The sequence below is a fragment of the Sorex araneus genome, chromosome 3, assembly GCF_027595985.1.
Source record: "Sorex araneus isolate mSorAra2 chromosome 3, mSorAra2.pri, whole genome shotgun sequence".
NCBI lineage: Eukaryota > Metazoa > Chordata > Mammalia > Eulipotyphla > Soricidae > Sorex > Sorex araneus.
The window spans coordinates 100575372-100594107 of NC_073304.1; the positions used below are offsets into that span (position 1 = coordinate 100575372).

Here is an 18736-nt window from a genome sequence, read left to right on the forward strand (position 1 = left end):
TCTCATTCCACAAAAATGGGAGATACAGGCTTCTGAGAAAGCTAAATGGAAAAATGTGAAGGAGCTTGGGAGACTTTTTAAATATCTTTTAAAAACTTAAAATGATCTGAGGATCTATCACTGTTATAAGACAAAACAGCAATATCAATTTAAAGCTCAAAACAGATACTGAAGAGCTTCAGAAAATGCCCTGAAGGCTTCATTAACCAAGTTAAGTGTTGGGAATGGTCTCATTCACAGTTCCCTGCCAAAAAAAAAAAAAAAAACCCACAAAAAACTAAACCGAATCTTGACATTATATTAAATAGGAACAGTGAATAAGGCACAAAATATAGGTGACTGTTAGGCCACCAATGTCATTTTTTTGTGTTTTTTCCTTTTTAACTATAAAAATAAACGTAAGTAACTAATGGAGTAACAAAATAAAAGTTTATTTTATTAGAATTAGGAATGTTCTTTCCCTCTGGGCAACCTGAACAGTCCAGTTACAATGAAAATCTAAGAACAGTTATTTCCACAGCACAGGGTGCTCTATGCACAAAATTACAGGGTTAGGAGCATTTAATCAATTACCAATCTGATTGTCTCACCAACCCACCCCCTCCCATCCCCCAAGTGCTCTATAGCAGGATTTGTAGCTAAAAGAATTTCTTACATCAAGTTCTTTTAACCCCTCTTTTGTACTAAATTCCAGTTCCTAACCAAGGCTGAACTACATTTTACACTGTAGATTCAACCAATTCAAATCAAGTCAGTCAATTTTGGAATTGTTATATATGTGTGTGTGTATACACATGTGCATTTAATGTATTTATTTAAACACACATAAAACACATACAATCTGGGTTGCAGCAAATTACACAGAATTTAGTCTGATACTGTATGCTACTTAATTTTACCACTGTGGTATATCCTGAGCTTTGGATCAAAATTTTATTGTAAATCAGTAAAAGTCCCTCTACTGCTTAATGAATTGTTCAAATGAAGCATGCACTTTTCAAAAGACAATGTATCTGCCCTCGAGAAGACAGGATAGACCCCGGTGCTTACTGAGAAGAGAGCCCTCTGACAGAAAGACGTAGGTAGGTGAAATAGGGAAGCTATGGTATGGCTTGCCTATACCAAGTTTGGGTCACTGAGACTTTTAACAAAGGAATTCAGTCAAACATGGAGTTAGCTACTGAAAGCATGGATAAAGAGGTCAGTTTACCTTAACTCGTTTGAATCAGGGATGCACTCACAATGGCAATCCACGCAGGTAACGTGCCAACACTAAACTAAGAAGCACTAAGAAGCACTGTTCCTCTACTGGCAGGGCTGATACTGCAAATGCACACACTGTGTCTGGGTATCTGTCGCAAGGGGAGAGTGTAAAGAGGGTCTGTGACACTCGTATCTACACACTGCAAAGTTAACTGGTAAGGTATTTTAAAAACACCACACATACACGAAACATCTTAAGGGAGCCACATAATATAGAGATAGCAACTCTGGCTGTTTTCAAGATTACCAGGGAAAGGAACTTATTTACGCTTTCTAAAAAAAAAAAAAAAAAAAAACAACCCAAGTTTTATTAAATGTCTTAAGTTTGATACAATCACTTAAAATAAAGTCAAAAGGATGAAAAGGTAGGTAGGGAAGAGAAAAGAAAATGGAAGAAGCAGACACTGAGTTCAGATTTGCACCTGAGGTAAAAGGGAGGGGAGAAAAGGTACGGATAAAAGTTGATCCTAAAGCAATAAGTGGTTTAAGGAAGCAGCATAATATACTCAGCAAACACTCACTGATTTCAGATGGGAAAAGCACAGTTGCAAGTACATCTCATGTAACAACCTTTTCTAAAAGGAAAAGTAGGGTTGATTCAGCAAAGCCTAACTTAGGCAAAAGGCCAGAGGAAAGTGAACCTACTTCCCAATGGAGTAATAAGATGTACGATGCAAGAGCAGACGAAGCTGCTTCATGATGGTAAACACTTCCTAGGCACAAGACATTGAAAGGAAGACAAAGAGGTCCTCAGTCAAAACTGGTACTTATTATTAAGAACTCAATCTAGGTGCCTAGTTCTTTTTTGCGCTCCTGTATAAAACTGACAGATTTAGGGATGCTGACCCGTTGAAAAATACCACGACCAGAATGGCCTAAACAGACATATGATTAATAAAACCACCACCATCCTTTACTTTTAACATAGCTCTTAGTAGAAATTTCATAAAAATGGACATCACAGCTAAAATGCATTAACTCTATCTGCTGACAATATAAAAGAAGCAAACTCAGTGCTTTTACTTTAAATGCACTAGATGGGAATATCGCGGTCTAGGGGTGTTTGCCTCCAAATTGAACCCACAGTAATACACACAAGCAATTTCAATAACCGCCATTTTAGACTCACAGTCTGGAGCTAAGAGAATGGCTATTTATTTATATTTAAAGCAAAAACATTCTATTGGACACCCTTACATAGTGAAGGGTGAGAGAAGAGCCACAAACTAAAACCTCAAAAGGCTCAAAGCAGCAATTAAGGGGAGGGAGAAAAACTGAAAAAGTTTTCGCTGGATGTGATAGGGATCTTAGGATCCTTCAGTCCCTGCACATGACATGGGCACAAAAAAACAACAAAAAGGCTTCAAGCGATTTATGAGGCCATGGAGCGGGTGAGATTGGGGACTAGGTCATTCTTGAACTGTATGTAGCAACAGAGCTGCCTGTTGCAGCAATCCAATCAGGCCATGGTATTCAGCCAAAGCTTGTCCTCCTTGTCCCCGGTGAGAGCTGGGAGTGCAAGGCATGAGGCTCATAGCCAGCAATAAACATATCAAAACCAAAAGGGGCAAAATAATCTCAGGAAAGGGAAATCAAAGAGCTCAAATTAAGTCTTCCAGAGGTGCTAAACCATCACGCCTCTTATTCCAACCCTTAACCCTGGAAAGATAAAGCAAACTGAAAGAAAATGCACAGCAAATAGACATAATCTTGAAGATTTTTAAAGAATAAATATTTTTTTGTAATTAAACATTATGCAAACACGTGCCACGCTTGCTTTGTCCATGCATATGCGCTATATACAATTTTGAAAAATACTGTGTTGTCATCTTGTTTAAAAGTCATATACAAAGAATTTTTGTTTAATCCTCTTACTGTCTACCCCACTTCCCACCCCAAGAATTTTCTTTACAAGGAACTAATCATCATTCACTCATGACCATGGGGTATGAGAGAAAGTGTCAGTCTGTATGTGGGGGTGGATCTGTATGTGTAGGGAAGGAAGGGGAAGAGATTTTTACCAAAGTACAACAAAATGGCTGGTTTGGAAATGAAAAGCAGTGTCAAGGAGCTGTTTTAAATTTTAACTGTACTACATTCAGGAAAAAGAAAAAGAAAAAAGGAGTCAGCTTTGAGAATGAAGCTACGTTACAAGTTAAAGTTGGAGGGCTTTTAAGTGTGTCTGTCACACTTCTGTTGGCGGCCTAGAATACTGTTGTACAATGGTTTATCTACCTTTTTTTTTATTACAATATAATTTACTTAAACTTTCCGTTAACAAAACAGAATTCTGGTACTACAGACCAGCGGTGTCAGAATAGGCTTAGGGCCTCCTGTTTGTGTTTGTTTTGTTTTGTCTGCTTTAATTGCATGAGCACTCTAGATGGTAAGGTTTCAGAGTTCATTTTATGCAGGGGCCATTCTCAGTCCTCAATGTACTCCCACAGATCTTTTTCATAGCCTTCATGCACATGCTGTAACAAAACCCTTCGTCGACTCTCACAGTATCTGTAAAGAGAGAGAGAGAGAGAGAAAGGGATTCACTTATTTTTATTTATTTATTCTTTGACATTCGATGGGGGCACACCTGGCTGTTGCTCAGGGTTATTCGTGGCTTGTTGCTGAGGGGTTACTCAGTGCTAGACGATCAAACCCGGAAGTTTTGCATGAAAAATATGGACTTATCCTCCTGTAATATCTAATCAACCTATCATTTATTTTTATTTTGAAAATTTAAAGATTTATTTTGTTTTGGGGCCATAGACAGTGGTGCTCAAGGCTTACTCCCAGCTATGTGCTCAGGGATCACTCCTGGTGTTAGCCAGAGGACCACATGTGATAAAGGGGACTGAACCAGAGTAAGCCATGTACACAGCAAGTGCCTTAACCAGCATACTCTCTGTCTGGCTCCCCCCATCACTATTCTTTAAAGGCTTCCCTGCAATCTCTTCAGACTTGGAAAAAAGCACTTGCACTAGTTCTCCAGGCTCTAAGCACTTGTTTTTTAATAGGCACATCTTCATATCTAAACAACAAACAATCTAATTATATGTGATAAATATGAAAGTCATCATTCCCAGTTTTGAGAATTCTAAAGCAATTAAGTATTAGTAATTTCTAAGGGCCTTAGAAATCACCTGACTCAACTCTGTTATTTTACATATAGGCCAACAGTTTCAGAAAGAGGAAATCTCAAGCAGGGGTTATTTATTTAATTTGTAAAATATGGATCAAATGTGTAAGTATTTATCATTAGTGTCAATTGTCTAACGGAAATAAAACTTCTTTTGTTAAGTAAATCTTCCGGGTTTTTAGATTCCTAAAATTTTTATAACTATTAAAAAGATAACAGGATGAAATGGTATAGTGGGTAGGATGTTTGCCTTGCATGTAACTGATCTGGGTTCAATTATCTGAATCCCGTATGGTCCCATGAACATGGCAAAGAATGATCTGAGTGTAGAGGCAACAGTAAGCCCTGAGCATAGCTGGGTGTTGCCCCCAAACCAAAACAAAGATAACAGCAGCTGGCAAGAAACAATTCTGGAGGAAAATGAGTATCTTCAGTATTTGCTTTCAGTTCAGAAAACAATTATTTTGCATCCTTAGCTTAGGAGGTAAGGTGGGTCTATAAATAAATGAAATCTGCAAGACAAAGGAAATCTCTAACAAAAAAATGTGGTGGAGGGGGGCAGCACAGCAGAGAGTATAGCAGGTAGTCTTATATATGGTTCACCTGGATTCTAATTTCAACACCACATAATCCTCCAAACACAGCAAGGAGGGATCCCACCCAAGAATAAAAGGGGAAAGGGTAAACGAGGGCCTGAAGATATGATTTATGAAGAGCATGCCATGGGGAATAGTCAAGTGGGTAAGGAATTTGCCTTGCAATGCTCACTACTAGGTTCGATCCCCAGCACTGCAATATGGTCCCCTGAACCTTTGCACTCAGGGATCACTCCTGAGTGCAACAAGAATTTAATCCTGAGCACAAGGTATGTATGGACCCCAAAAAATAAAGTGCATGCAATCTGAGATTGGCCTCTGCCACCAATGAGAACAAAACAAAGTAAAAGAAAAGCAAATACAACCTTATTTTTACAGGTTTGGGGAGCTTCCTTGCCAATAGCCTTGACACCAGGACAGGACCAGCATTCTACTCTCACCCTTACCCTAATGGTCACTTGTCCTTTTTTGGCCCTTTTCATCTTTCAGGGAAGTAAAGCAAAATCAGCCAGTGGGATAAATGGCTGATTTCGTTGTTATGCGTACTCAGGATACCTCTCTGCAATTTTTTTTTTGGGGGGGTCACACCTGGCGATGCACAGGGGTTACTCCTGGCTCTGCACTCAGGAATTACCCCTGGCCGTGCTCAGGGGACCATATGGGATGCTGGGATTTGAACCCGGGTCGGCCGCGTGCAAGGCAAACGCCCTACCCGCTGTGCTATCTCTCCAGCCCCTCTCTGCAATTTTTTGCCCAAAAGAAAAAAGCAAACCCATATGAAACATAGCAGAAGTTCATTTACTGAATACACTAAACCCAAGGTTCTCTATCACCTAACTATACTCTCTGTTCATGCAGACTTGATCAGTACCAGAAGAGATTTTGTTCAGTTCACTGTAAGGAAAACAAAATACAAAAACCCCACAAAAACTCACCTGTACTTATCTTGTACTTTCTGTTTTATATCCTGCAGGGAATCTTGGGATATATCTCGTTCAAGGTAGCCCGAAAGCACCTCTGTGGCATTCTCTAGATCTGCTTGGTTATTCTGCAAGAGGAAGAATACATAGTAAATTCTTGCTGCAAAGGAGAGCAAAAAGAAAAACCACCTTATCCCTATGCTTGCTTCCAGAGATTGCAAAAATTGATTCTGTAATTTTCACAAGTGGTGTAACTGTGCCAATTAAAAACTCTTCATTGCTTTCATTTCCAGAAACTCCCTCTCTTGTTTTCCAGAGTGATTTTTAATATTAAAAATAACCCAAATAGGGGGCTGGAGCAGCAGGTAGGGCGTTTGCCTTGCACGTGGCCGACCCGGGATCAAATCCCAGCATCCCATATGATCCCCTGAGCACCGCCAGGGGTGATTCCTGAGTGCATGAGCCAGGAATGACCCCTGTGCATTGCTGGGTGTGACCCAAAAAGCAAAAAAAAAACCAAAACACCCAAATATTTACTCATTCCTCAAGGTCAGTTTTAAAGTACTTAAGACTTTAAAAATACAATATTTTGGAATCATCTTATTGAGACTTGCTATCTAGTAAAGTTCAAAAGAAAATGACGAGAAAAATAGAAAGCCATTCTTGTTTATATTTGTCATACTATTTCTTATAAGGAAATCTTATATGAAGTATTAGAATTTTGCTCTTTATTAATATGGCAAGTTCTTTTCATATGAACAACCATCTGATACTATTTTATCATCTATGAAAATCAATGAAAGCATGGAAGCATTAATTCTATTTTCATTTTTATGAACTGGAGGTCAAATGCAGGACCTCACATATGCAAAGCATGCACTCTCCCATAAAGCTAAATCCCTCAGACAATGCAACAACTTCATTTATTTTCTGGATTCCTCATAGCAGTGCTTGGTGACCATGCAATGCTGGGGATTAGAACTGTAGCTCCTGCACAAAAATCATAGCTTCAGCCCTCTGAAATATCTCCCTGACCCACCATGCATCAAACTTAAATCAACGCCTTGAGAAACCTTTACTGCTAAAATCCTCCTTTAGTCATTACTATTCTACTACAGGAAACCATGATAATATTGTCTAAAGACTTTGTCTGAATAAAGAGTTTTATTGAGAATCTCAAATAAACCAAATGCATGGTACATGGATGCTCTCACTTAAACCTAACATGCTCAAAAGATATTAACTTCATTTACAAAAAAAATACAGGGACTGGAACAATGGAACAGCAGATAGGGTGCTTGCCTTGCAAGTGGCCAACTGGGTTCAATTCCGAACACCCTATATGGTCCTAAGCCCACCAGGACCTGAGCAAAGAGCCAAGAGTAAGCCCTGAGTACCGCCAGGTATGAATCCCAAATATATAAAAATACATTTAATATATATTGCTTAAATATGTATTTAATATAGTTATAACAATATAAGGAAATAGATACAGACTGCTATTACAGTGGATAGAGTGCTGGCCTTGCACACAGCTAACATGGGTTCAATCCTTAGTATCTCATATGGTCCCCTGAACCCTGCCAGGAATGATCCCTGAGTACAGGGCTAGGAATAAGCCCAGAGCACCACTGGGTATGCTGAAAGATAGGGGAGGGGAGGGAGTGGGAGGGGATAAGGGAGGGGAGGGGGGGAGAGGAAGGGAAAGGAGAGAGAGAGAGAGAGAGAGAGAGAGAGAGAGAGACAGAGAGAGAGAGAGAGAGACAGAGAGAGAGAGAGAGAGAGCACGAGAGAGAGCACTAAATAACCTGCTAAAATCAACAGAGCTAAAGGAGATCAAGTCAAGATTCACATTCAAGGCTAACTTGAAGCCTTCACACTTAACCACATTGGATATAACTAAACCACATCACACTGGATGATAAGTCACATCTACTTGGCTACAGTTTCAGACAAGAAAATGAAACTTTTCTATCCTCTTCCTAATAAACAACTACAAGTTTATACATTTCTAAGCAGTTAGAAACCTTTCAAATTCTATGCATATTTTCCAATCAAAGACCTAGAAATCCTACAAAGGAAACATCAGTTAACTATTCCTACCTCAAAGATAATGGACTGGTTATTCTTTTTGAGGTAGAAAGCGAAGACATAAGTGTACATGAGTGTGGCACGACACTGGCAGAGCACATCCACTGCTTTCTTCAGAAACTGCACCTCAATCCAGGACATGTTGTGCTGTTGCATTTCCTCCATTTTCTGCTTCACCTGAGCATACAGTTTGTGCTCAAAGCGTAGACTCTGCATGTGGTTCATATAGCGATTACAGTAGAACAGGTACCTCTGCAGGGCTGCCCTAGAACGCTGTCCCATTGAGAAAAAAAGGAAGATAATATAAGAATGAATATACTATGTAAACACATTCTAAAAACAATCAGCTTAGTATCTCATCTTCCAACAATCAAGTGTTGTCAAATTCCCTATCAAAACTTGCCAAATTTCCACAACAAGAAGAAAAGTCAAAATCACCACACCATACTAAAAGGCTTGATTTAATGGGAACAGCAATTTGGAAAGTGCCTTATTAAAATCACTCTCAAATTCAACATGAAATAAAACCCATTATCACCATCACTTTCTAATCAAATGCCAGAATCTGAACTGAGAAGCCTGAACACACCCACTCTGAGGAAAGAAAAAGTTTTAACCAAATACGATTGCTAGGATAAACTATGACCTGCAAGTCAAACCTAGCCTGTTTCGGTAAACAACTTTACTTGCAACACTCTTACTCATTTAAAGTGTATGGCTAATTTAACATTTTAAGAGGAAAGGCAGGACGGAGTGGCAGTATGCTTTAAGTATGTAATAATTAGCCCTTCAAGATAAAGTGCTAATTCCTAGTTTACAAGATTAAAAAAAAAAATTCAAGTGTTCCCCAACTGATATGCCTGAGATGGTTATCTCTCTGCATCATCATCTTTCCAAAGCTAAAAGTTAGTTCTTTCTGAACTGTATGTCAATCTTATAGTACTTTGAATTTAATTAATTTTTTGTTCTTCGGGCAACACGCGACAGAGCCCAGGAATCATTCCTGGCGGGACTCGGGGAAACTTATGTGATGCTGGGGATAGAACCTGGGTCAGCCACATGCAAGGCAAGTGCCTTCCCTGCTATACTATTGCTTCAGCCCATCTTGCAGTACCTTTTTAATATTACAATTCCCTTCTGATGGAGGGTGTAGTGTCGAAACATTGTATGCATGAAACCCTGTCATTAACATTATAAATCATGGTACCTCAAGCAAAAATTTTAAAGAGAATACTACTTTGGTAAATGGTAAGCCAGAGTTAAAAAGTGGGAGAAATGAGGGAGAAAAAAAAGAGACGAGAAGGAAATGTGAAGATGAGCCCCATTCTGTGAGGAATGGCTCTCATCAACACACTCATGTGAAGATTGCAATTTCTGAGTTAATTAAGCCACATTCTAGTGTGAGCCACCAGTACTACAATCCATGTTAACATGTTACAGAAGAGAAATCTTTCCCTGTATGCCCACCCACAGGCTTAAAAGGCTAGTTTAATTAATTTTTATTTTTATTTCTTTTATTTTATTCTATAATTTTTGCTTTTTGGGTCACACTCAGCGATGCTCAGGGTTACTTCTGGCTTTGCACTCAGGAATTACTCCTGGCAGTGCTGGAGGGACCATTTGGATGCTGAGAATCAAACCCAGGTCGGCCGCATGCAAGACAAATGCTCTACCTGCTGTGCTATCGCTCCAGCCAATTAATTTAAAAAAAAATTTTTATACCACACTCAGTAGTGCTGCGAATCTGCAGAGGAATTACTCATGTTACACTCCAGGGAATTATATGGGATGCTGGAGATCAAATCCAGGTTGGCAGCATGCAAAGCAAGTACCCTACCTGCTGTACCAATGTAGATAGAGCATTGGTATACTATAATGTTGATGGAGATTGAAGACTATACAGTGCCTTATCTCCAGCCCATAAGACTAGTTTAGTCCAGTAGTTGTGGGCCACAAAACGATGTATTACAAGATCTCAACTCTAGCCAGTAGAAACTGATATAGAAGCTATACAAAATAACCCATCTGCCCCTAGAGATCCCAGAAAGTGATTCTACCAGCAATAACAATAACCAAGTGAGTCCAAGAATAAATAAAATAATTTATCTGGCTAGTCCTAGCTAGACTACTTCCTTCCCCTGTCACTTTTTTTTTGTTTTGTTTTTGTTTTTTCACTTTTTGTTTTTTTACTTTTTGATTGAATCACTGTGAGAGATACCCTTACAAAGCTGGTTATGACTGGATTGTAGTCATGAGTATTCCAACAACCAACATTCCACCCATGCACATTTCCCAGCACCAGTGTCTCCAGGTTTCCTCCTATCATCCCCTACCCTAGAGGCATGCTCTCGGTCCCTCGCTCTCTCTGCCCGCCCCCCCCCCCTCCCTGCCTTTTTGGGCATTGTGGTTTACAATGCTCATACTGAAAGGCTACTAAGAATATCCCCTCACCTACTTTTAACACTCAGATCTTGTTCAGATCACACAAGACTTTTTTTTTCTTTTTTGGGTCACGCTCGATGCTCAGGGGTAACTTCTGGCTCTCCACTCAGGAATTACTCCTGGCGGTGCTCGGGGGACCATGTGAGATGCTGGGAATCGAACCCGGGTCGGACACGTGCAAGGTAAATGCCCTACCCACTGTGCTATCACTCCAGCCTCCACTTTGATTTTTTATTCAGGATAAATGAAAATGTAAAATCCAGTATAGAAGTTAGAAAAAAACAATATAGCTTAAGAGGAAAAAGAATCTTTCTCTTCTGACTTAGAAAAGTGATTATAAAAATAACTGGTCAGATAGTACAAGGCCCTGCATGTGACTGCGACTGATTTGAGTCCCTGGCACAATGTATGAGCAGAGTCAGGATTACTCCTGAGCATGGAGTCAGGATAGTCCCTGAGCACCTCTGGATTTGGCCCAAAAGGAAAATAACAAAAGAACCAAAAAAAAAAAAAAAGGCTCTGGGGAGTAGTGCCGCCAGCAAGTCAACCTGTACCTATGACGACGGGGTGAGTGCATCAGCGCCTGCTGACGTCTCAGGCTTCCTGAGATGGCAAAATTGCTGCTGTGCCTCTCACCAGACCTCAACAAAATTGGGAACAAGCTTCCTGGGAAATTTAATAGTCAAAAGTATGTGGAAGTCATGCCCACAAACCACCTCCAGCTCATTTATCGGCAGTGCTTCAGAGACCCTTGAATAAATCTCAAAAAAGATCAAAAGCTGAAGTTAATCTTGGACCCGCACATGGCTGAACAGACCAGATCAGATGGGGGCAGGTCAGCCTGGTGCCTACCCAAGGAGATCCCCTGGCAGCCACTTGCTCCCACAATCCAAAATCACTGCCATGGCCCTGGCTGGAATCCACCGGCTCAGGTCAGATCTCACGGAGATATTAATCTATTGAAAATTTGAATATGCAGATTTTTTTTGGACTGAAATCCCCAGGCTTTCTCAGAGTTGGGATGGGCTACTCTCCCCACTTCCCTAGACTGGAACAATGGCAGTCTACCCCATGAACCAACTCCAGCGCCATCACGTAAGCTCTGACAGGCTTTGCTTCAGAGACTCATATATAAATCTCAAAGATATGAAAAGCTGCAGTTATTTTGGGACCTGTGCAAGATGAAACAGACTGGGGTAAATCAGAAGGGGTGCTGGTGGGTGAGGGTCAGCCTGGTGCCTGTCCAAGCAGAGCCCCCCGCAGCCACTTGCTTCTACAATCCATGCCCCTAGACAAACTCCATCCTTTCGGGACAGACCTCACTGAGATATAATCTGCTGAAAATCTGGGTATGCGGGCTTTGTGACTGAAATCTTGGGGCTGGGGCGGGGGGGCAGGATGGGCTACATCCCCACACTTCCCAGGACTTCTGGAAGCCTCAGCAGTCACGCCCACACTCCAAACCTGACACCCGTTAAAAAGCTACTCCAGCCTTACCGTCCTGATAAAAACACTGAATTCCCTGAGCAAACACCATGACCCCTTAGCACCTGCACTGCAAACCATAATGCGAGAAAGGAAAGCACCTGCCACAGAGGCAGGGTAGGCCCGGAGTTGGCAGATGGTGGGAGGAAAGTGGGGAATATTGGTGGTAGGAAATGTACACTGGTGGAGGGATGGATGCTGGATCATCATATAACTGAAAGCCAATCATGAACAGCTTTGTAGTGGTCTACTGAATAAAAAAAAATCGTTTTTTAACGATTTCGTTTTTTGTTCTGGCCATACTTGGAGGTCTCTGCAGACCATGTGGTACTAGGGACTAAGGTCTTTAGCATGTGAAGGATGCTCTCAGACCTTTGAGTTAGCTCTCCCTCATTCCAAAAAAATATAATACATTTTTCAAACGTCATAGGATTCCCAGCATCCCATATGATCCCCTGAGCACCGCCAGGGGTAATTCCTGAGTGAAGAGCCAAGAGTAGCCCCTGTGCATCACCAGGTGTGACTCAAAAAGAAAAAAAAAAAACAAACCCTGCAGTACAACCGAGTTCATATGGGAAGTTGGAGAACACATGACTGTCACTGCAGAACTTCTAAGAGACAATCACATGATGGAGGGGGTGTGCATGTGAAGATACAATACAGGGGTTAAGAAACTTGCACGGTGTGGGGCGAACCCCAGCTTGAATCTTCAGCACCAAATAATGAGTCACTCCTATGCACAGACCAGGAACAGGCCACGAGCACTGCTGAAACCTCAAAATCAAACACAGGGCATCTGACTGGTTCAGCCTTTCTGGAAAACAATATGGACAGTCCTTCAAAAACTAGAAATTGAGCTTCCATATGACCCCGCAATACCACTTCTGGAAATATATCCTGAGGATGCAAAAAAGCACAGTGGAAATGACATCTGTACCTATATATTCATTGCATCACTGTTAACAATAGCCAAAATCTAGAAACAACCCAAGTGCCCTAGAACAGATGACTGGTTAAAGAAACTTTGGTACATCTACACAATGGAATACTATGTAGCTGTTAGAGAGATGCAGTCATGAAATCTGCTTATAAATGGATAGACATGTAGAGTATCATGCTAAGTGAAATGAGTCAGAAAGAGAGGGACAGACATAGAAGGACTGCACTCATCTGTGGAGTATAGAATAACATCACATGAGGCTGACACCCAGGGACAGTAGATACAAGGGCCAGGGGGATTGCCCCATAGCTGGAAGCCTGCTTCATGAGCGGAGGGGAGAAGGCAGATGGATTAGAGAAGGGATCACTAAAAAATAATGGCTGGAAGAACCAGTTGGGATGGGAGATACATGTCGAAAGTAGATAATGGACGAAACATGATGACCTCTCAGTGTCTGTGTTGCAAGCCATAATGCCCAAAAGTAGAGAGAGAGTATGGGGAATATTGTCTGCCATGGAGGCAGGGGGAGGGTGGGAAAGTGGGGTATACCGGGGATATTGGTGGTGGGGAATGTGCACTGGTGGAGGGATGGGTGCTTGATCATTGTGATATTGTAACCCAAACATGAAAGCTTGTTAACTATCTCACGATGATTCAATAAAATTCTTAAAAATTTTAAAAAACAAAAAAACACAGGGCATCTGAATGCCACACATGTGCTCCGATCCTTTGAGCCATCTCCTAGCTTTAGATCACAAAATTTTAAAGAATTTAAATATAGTATGAAAATCTAGAGGGGAAAAAAGTGAAGTGTGGATCACCAGAAAGCACTTATAACTAAGAACCAAATTGTTACTTTATGTCTTATATTTTTGAAATGGCATCAAGCAATATTTAACTATACCAACATAATTAGAAAAACAAATGATTAAAACATATTAATAAATTTCAGTCAAATTAAGATGTATAGCAGAAATTATAGAAAATTGGTAGGAAAACAAGTTATTACATACATGATGTATCTGTAAAATTCCAACTTGAGTTTCAGTGATTCTGTACTTTTCTTACCTTGGTCATATAGGTGTTAAAGAGTGTACAGTTAGGGCTGAGAGAGATCGTACAGAGGGTAAGAGTGCTTTACCTTGCACATGGTCAACATGGATTTGATCCCCATCATCCCTTATGGAACCCCAAGCTCACTAGAGAAATTCCTGAGTGCAGAACCGGGAGTAACCTCAAGTACTATGGAATGTGAACCTCCCCCCTCCGAAAAAAATTAAAAAAAAAAAACAGTTTTATTATTTATACATTTGTTACAATGCAGTTAATGTAACTTATTTACTTCTGGGTCACACTCAGCTATCTGTTCTCAGGATTCATGTGCTCAGTGCTCCATATACAGTGCCAAGTATTGAACCAGGGTCAGCCATAGGTAAGGCAAGTGCATTCACCTCTGTGTTATCTTTCTTGTATAAAACAAACGTAAAATTCACATTATAATTTGTGATTTCTTTCCCTTAAAAAAAATCACCAAAAATGGAAGTTTGTAAAAATATCATGTTATCATTTTAAAAAACAAAATATAAGATTCAATCTTTAATAAAAAAAAAGTAACATTAAATTATATAATATTTTATTTATGGCTATTTCTTTTTAGAATTTGTTTGGGGGCCACATCTGGTGGTTGGTGATCTGGGGACCATCTGGGGTGCCAGGGATCTCTAACTTGGGTTGGCCATGCACAAAGCAAGCACCATACCCACTATACGGTCATTCTGGCCTTATATATAGTTACTTCTAATTAGTAGCAATTTCTATAAAGTAAGCTTAAATAAATTAAGTGCAAGTTATAAAGTAAGTTCAAGTGGACGGAGTTCGTGTTTTGCATGGGGAATACCAATTTGCCTTCCCCCACCCTTTTTGGGGGGTTGTAACAAACCCAGCGGGCTTAGAAGTTACCTTTGGCTCTGTACTCAGGAATCACTTCTGGTGGGCTTGGGGGACCCTATGGGATGTCAGGGATGAAACCAGGCCAGCTGCATGCATGACAAGTACCCTATCCACTGTGCTATCACTCTGGCACAGCACACAAAGACTGACTGCTGGCAATAAACGGGCTCTCGAACAGCTCCCCCACCAGCATGCCCACGCACAAGGGCACACACAAAGAAACAACTTTCAAAGGTGTTAACAATAGAGACTGCAAAGACAAAACTGCGGATTAAGGCACAAGGAATATGGCTGACCCTGGTTACATCTCCAGTGCTGCCCCTCAGTATCATGGATGGCCAGGGCCACCACGCCCAAACAACAGTGCATCCTCAAATTCCTGTATGTAAAGTGCAGTTTGGCCCCCAGGAAGGCATAACCCTAAAAAAAGGTGTGGCCCCTAGCAAGAACATCTAAAAAGATGTGGGAGAACTATGACTAGAAGCATCATTGTAACCCCTGGGCAAGCTTAAGACCAAAAATGCATGTAAACAACACAACTAAAATGAGTATGGGGTCTGTAGAGATCTCACAGTCAACACTGCACACACGGGGCCCTGAGTTCAATCCTGGCACTGTAAAGCCCACCCCCAGTTCACTTCCAGGACTCTAGGGGGTTTGTCCTGCGCAATGATGTATCAGTGGTCCCTAGCATTGGGCCGTCATGCACAGTAGGCTGAGATGTGCCCTGAAAGCTGCCCCCAGACCTTTTAAGTAATGCTTGGGAAGTATTCACCTTCTACAAAATCAAAAGCCAAACCCCCAAACGAGAACAATCCTGAGTAAATTTTATGTAAGCACCACAACCCAGAGTGTATGACCCCTAGTTATCGCAGTAGCAGAAAGGAAGAAAAGAGGAAATAATTTTTAGTATCAAAGATTAACTTGACTGCAACCTGGTAAGGAAAAATACTCAAAAAGTATTTGGGGGATAAGATTAACAGAAGTTAAGGTATTTTTACCTTGCATGCAGCTGACCCCAGTTTGATCTCTGACACCACATACGATCCTCTGAGCACCACCAGGAGTGACCCCTGAGCAGAGATTCAGGAATAACCCTGAATCTATTGGGCATCCATGGGGGTGACCCCAAAGACAAAAGGCAAAAATAGTGCAGGATAGAGTATTTCTGGGATAAAACTGGGGGGTTTCAGTATAGGATTACTGAATGAAGATATCTTTCGATTACAGAGTTACAGGCTAAAATTGTTGATAGGTCTAATCCACACCTACAGTTTAAATACCCTTTAGATAAATGAGTTATTTTCCTATCCAGCAACAGTGAATTCCCTCCCTCCTCCCTCCTGAAACAAATCCACTTATGATCAGCTTATCTATCTTTATCAGAGCTACCCAATAAACAATGATGTAAAAGTTAAATTATTAAAAATATTACACTACCAATAAATTGCAATAGAGCTACCAATTTAACAAATACTTCTTACATACATATTTAACATATTTAACAAATACTTCTTACATTCTTCCCTAGGGAAAGAAAATCTTGTCCAAGACTAGCAAAACCTATAATTGTATTAAGTGATTAGATTTTATTCTTGATTTAGAGGTCACAACAGCACTGTATAGGGCTTAATCCTGGCAGGCTCCGGGACCATATGGGGTGCCAAGGATCAAACACAACACAGGTTGGCCACATGCAAGGCAAGGATCCTCATCCATTGCACTCTCTCTGGCCCCTAAGTGACTAGATTTTAAAAGGCAAACAAACTTACATTAGGAAAGCTCCTGCCGGGCATTTTCAATGAATCCCTTCATACATGTATGCAGGTATTCAGCACTGACTGAAATGCTTTTCTACAAACTTCTTAGAATTGAAAACTTCTGCTAAGTCTTTCCCTAAAGATTACACAAGGCACCACCCTGAAAATCAATGTACATACCTCTTGTGCATCTCTTGCTGCCTTTGCATCATCCTCATTATAGCGATTACAGTTGTACCTTAAAGCAAATGAAAAGAATTCCATAAAGCCACAAACAAGAGCAAAAACCAAAACCAAACCACAAGTGGAGATTTTTGCCTGGTTTTAGAGAGTTATCCAGACCAATTTTCTCCTTTACACAGAGATAAACTGAGGTGTTAAAATACCCAGAGTTTTACCACTGAAAGCACAGAATTACCACACTGAAAGAAACCAAAATTGTTATTGAACCACCTATAATAATCAGTTTCCTATTCAAGAATTCCCCTCCTTCTGAGGCATTCTATTCCAAATCAGTCCACCTATAATCATTGAGGAACAGTCATCCTAGAACATGTATTCACTGACTATAATGTGAGCTTGTAACCCAAATTATGAAGGAAGATGTTATCTCATCTAGAAAGCTGTGTATGACTGAGTGGGTCCAAATAGTGTTTTGTTGTTGTTACACTTGAGCTCTGTGATTGGAGGTCACTCCCAGCAGTGCCGAGGAACTATGTGGTGTTGAGAATTCAGCCCAGGCGTGCTGCATGGGAAGCATGAGCTCAGTCTGCTGAGCCCTCTCTCCAGCCACAAAATATCGCCAATTTACCCAATATTACTCACCTTCTTTTATTATAAACCAAAGGGACAACCATAAAAGCATGCAGGAAATGCTATGTACTTTACATGCTTATACTCTGAGACTCACTGAAAACTGAATATGCAAACAGAAGAAGGAAGGGGGAGATCTGCCCAGTGAGGTCAACTCAGAGTAAAGATAAATTAGTTTTTCCTTTCCAAATTATTCTATCTCTTCCTTCATGTCAGTGTACAATGATGTAAATATATAACAAAGGAATCATTGATAACTGCTGAGTGATTTTTCACAAACCCATCCACTTAATAGGGACTTTAAACCTTTATTATCGAATTTGATTATGTATTATCGAATAATACATAATCCTCAAGAAATTATGTATTATTCTCACTTAGCAGATGAGAAATTAGGTTCAGAGAAGATAAGCATTGTAACATTAAAGTCACAGAAGTTTTAGAGCTAAAAATTAAACATATGCTTATCTGCCAAGTGGACTGTGCCCTTTAACCAGTGAATAAATAATTCACATGCTGTTATCATGTCTTCAACATCTTTAGTCATCTTTTTAGAACTAAAAAGAAATTTAATTTAATTTTAATCTTGTTAAATTACCCATTTTTTATTCTAGTCGTTATTCATTCATGATTTTCATTGTCTATGTATTCAATTTCTCCCCCCTTTGGTGTTACTCCAAAACATATACAAAATTCTTAGTTCAATCAAGTAAGTCACTGAAGAAACTGGTCAGAAAGCAGTATATACCACTGGCCCTGAGGTCTCAAGGATCAAACTAGGTCTCATGCATGAAAGGCATACACTTTACTAATGAGCCACATCCCTGGTCTTTAAAAGAAGCATATACTTTATATGAATAAACAAACCAAAAAAGGTAAGGATAAAACCTTTCAGCAAATCCTTAATGCATTCCAATAGGAGGACTCAAATCTCTCATATTTCGAGAAACAGTCAATTAACTCTTCTCTGTATTTACAGACTAGGCCTCAAACTTCTTAGTCTATATTGACAACCTTAATAAAACATTTTATAAACTATCACCCTAATGATATATTTGATTCTGTGATTTCACATAGTGAAAACTCAAGTTATGTGGTTCATATCATTTGTAGATCAATCACAAATTTTGGAAAATCAGGATCAGATTTAATCTCTCCAGTCTTGGCACCTATTAGCTGCAATTACTCAGAAAAAAAACAAACAATGGCTCACAGGCTTCTTTTACCAGTGTTGATTAGATGAACTTTAACTCAAAGAATGCCTTCCTCCCCTCTACTGGTTAACTATAAATAAGCACCTCATCTTTTTCATACAATCCCTAAAAACTTTCCTCCCTTTGATA

General features: G+C 40.1%; 1 protein-coding gene across 1 annotated transcript in view; it reads right to left on the reverse strand.

Annotated features, from left to right (window-relative positions):
• Positions 1-2968: 2968 nt before the first annotated feature.
• Positions 2969-18736, reverse strand: part of ARIH1 (ariadne RBR E3 ubiquitin protein ligase 1) — a 74377-nt gene continuing 58609 nt past the window's right edge. The window contains exons 11-14 of the mRNA XM_055133913.1: positions 16761-16818; positions 8016-8276; positions 5928-6040; positions 2969-3771 (exon numbers count right to left, since the gene is read on the reverse strand). Of these exons, the coding sequence (XP_054989888.1) occupies positions 3687-3771; positions 5928-6040; positions 8016-8276; positions 16761-16818 (517 nt within the window). The 3' untranslated portion in view covers positions 2969-3686. The remainder of the gene's footprint in view (positions 3772-5927; positions 6041-8015; positions 8277-16760; positions 16819-18736) is intronic.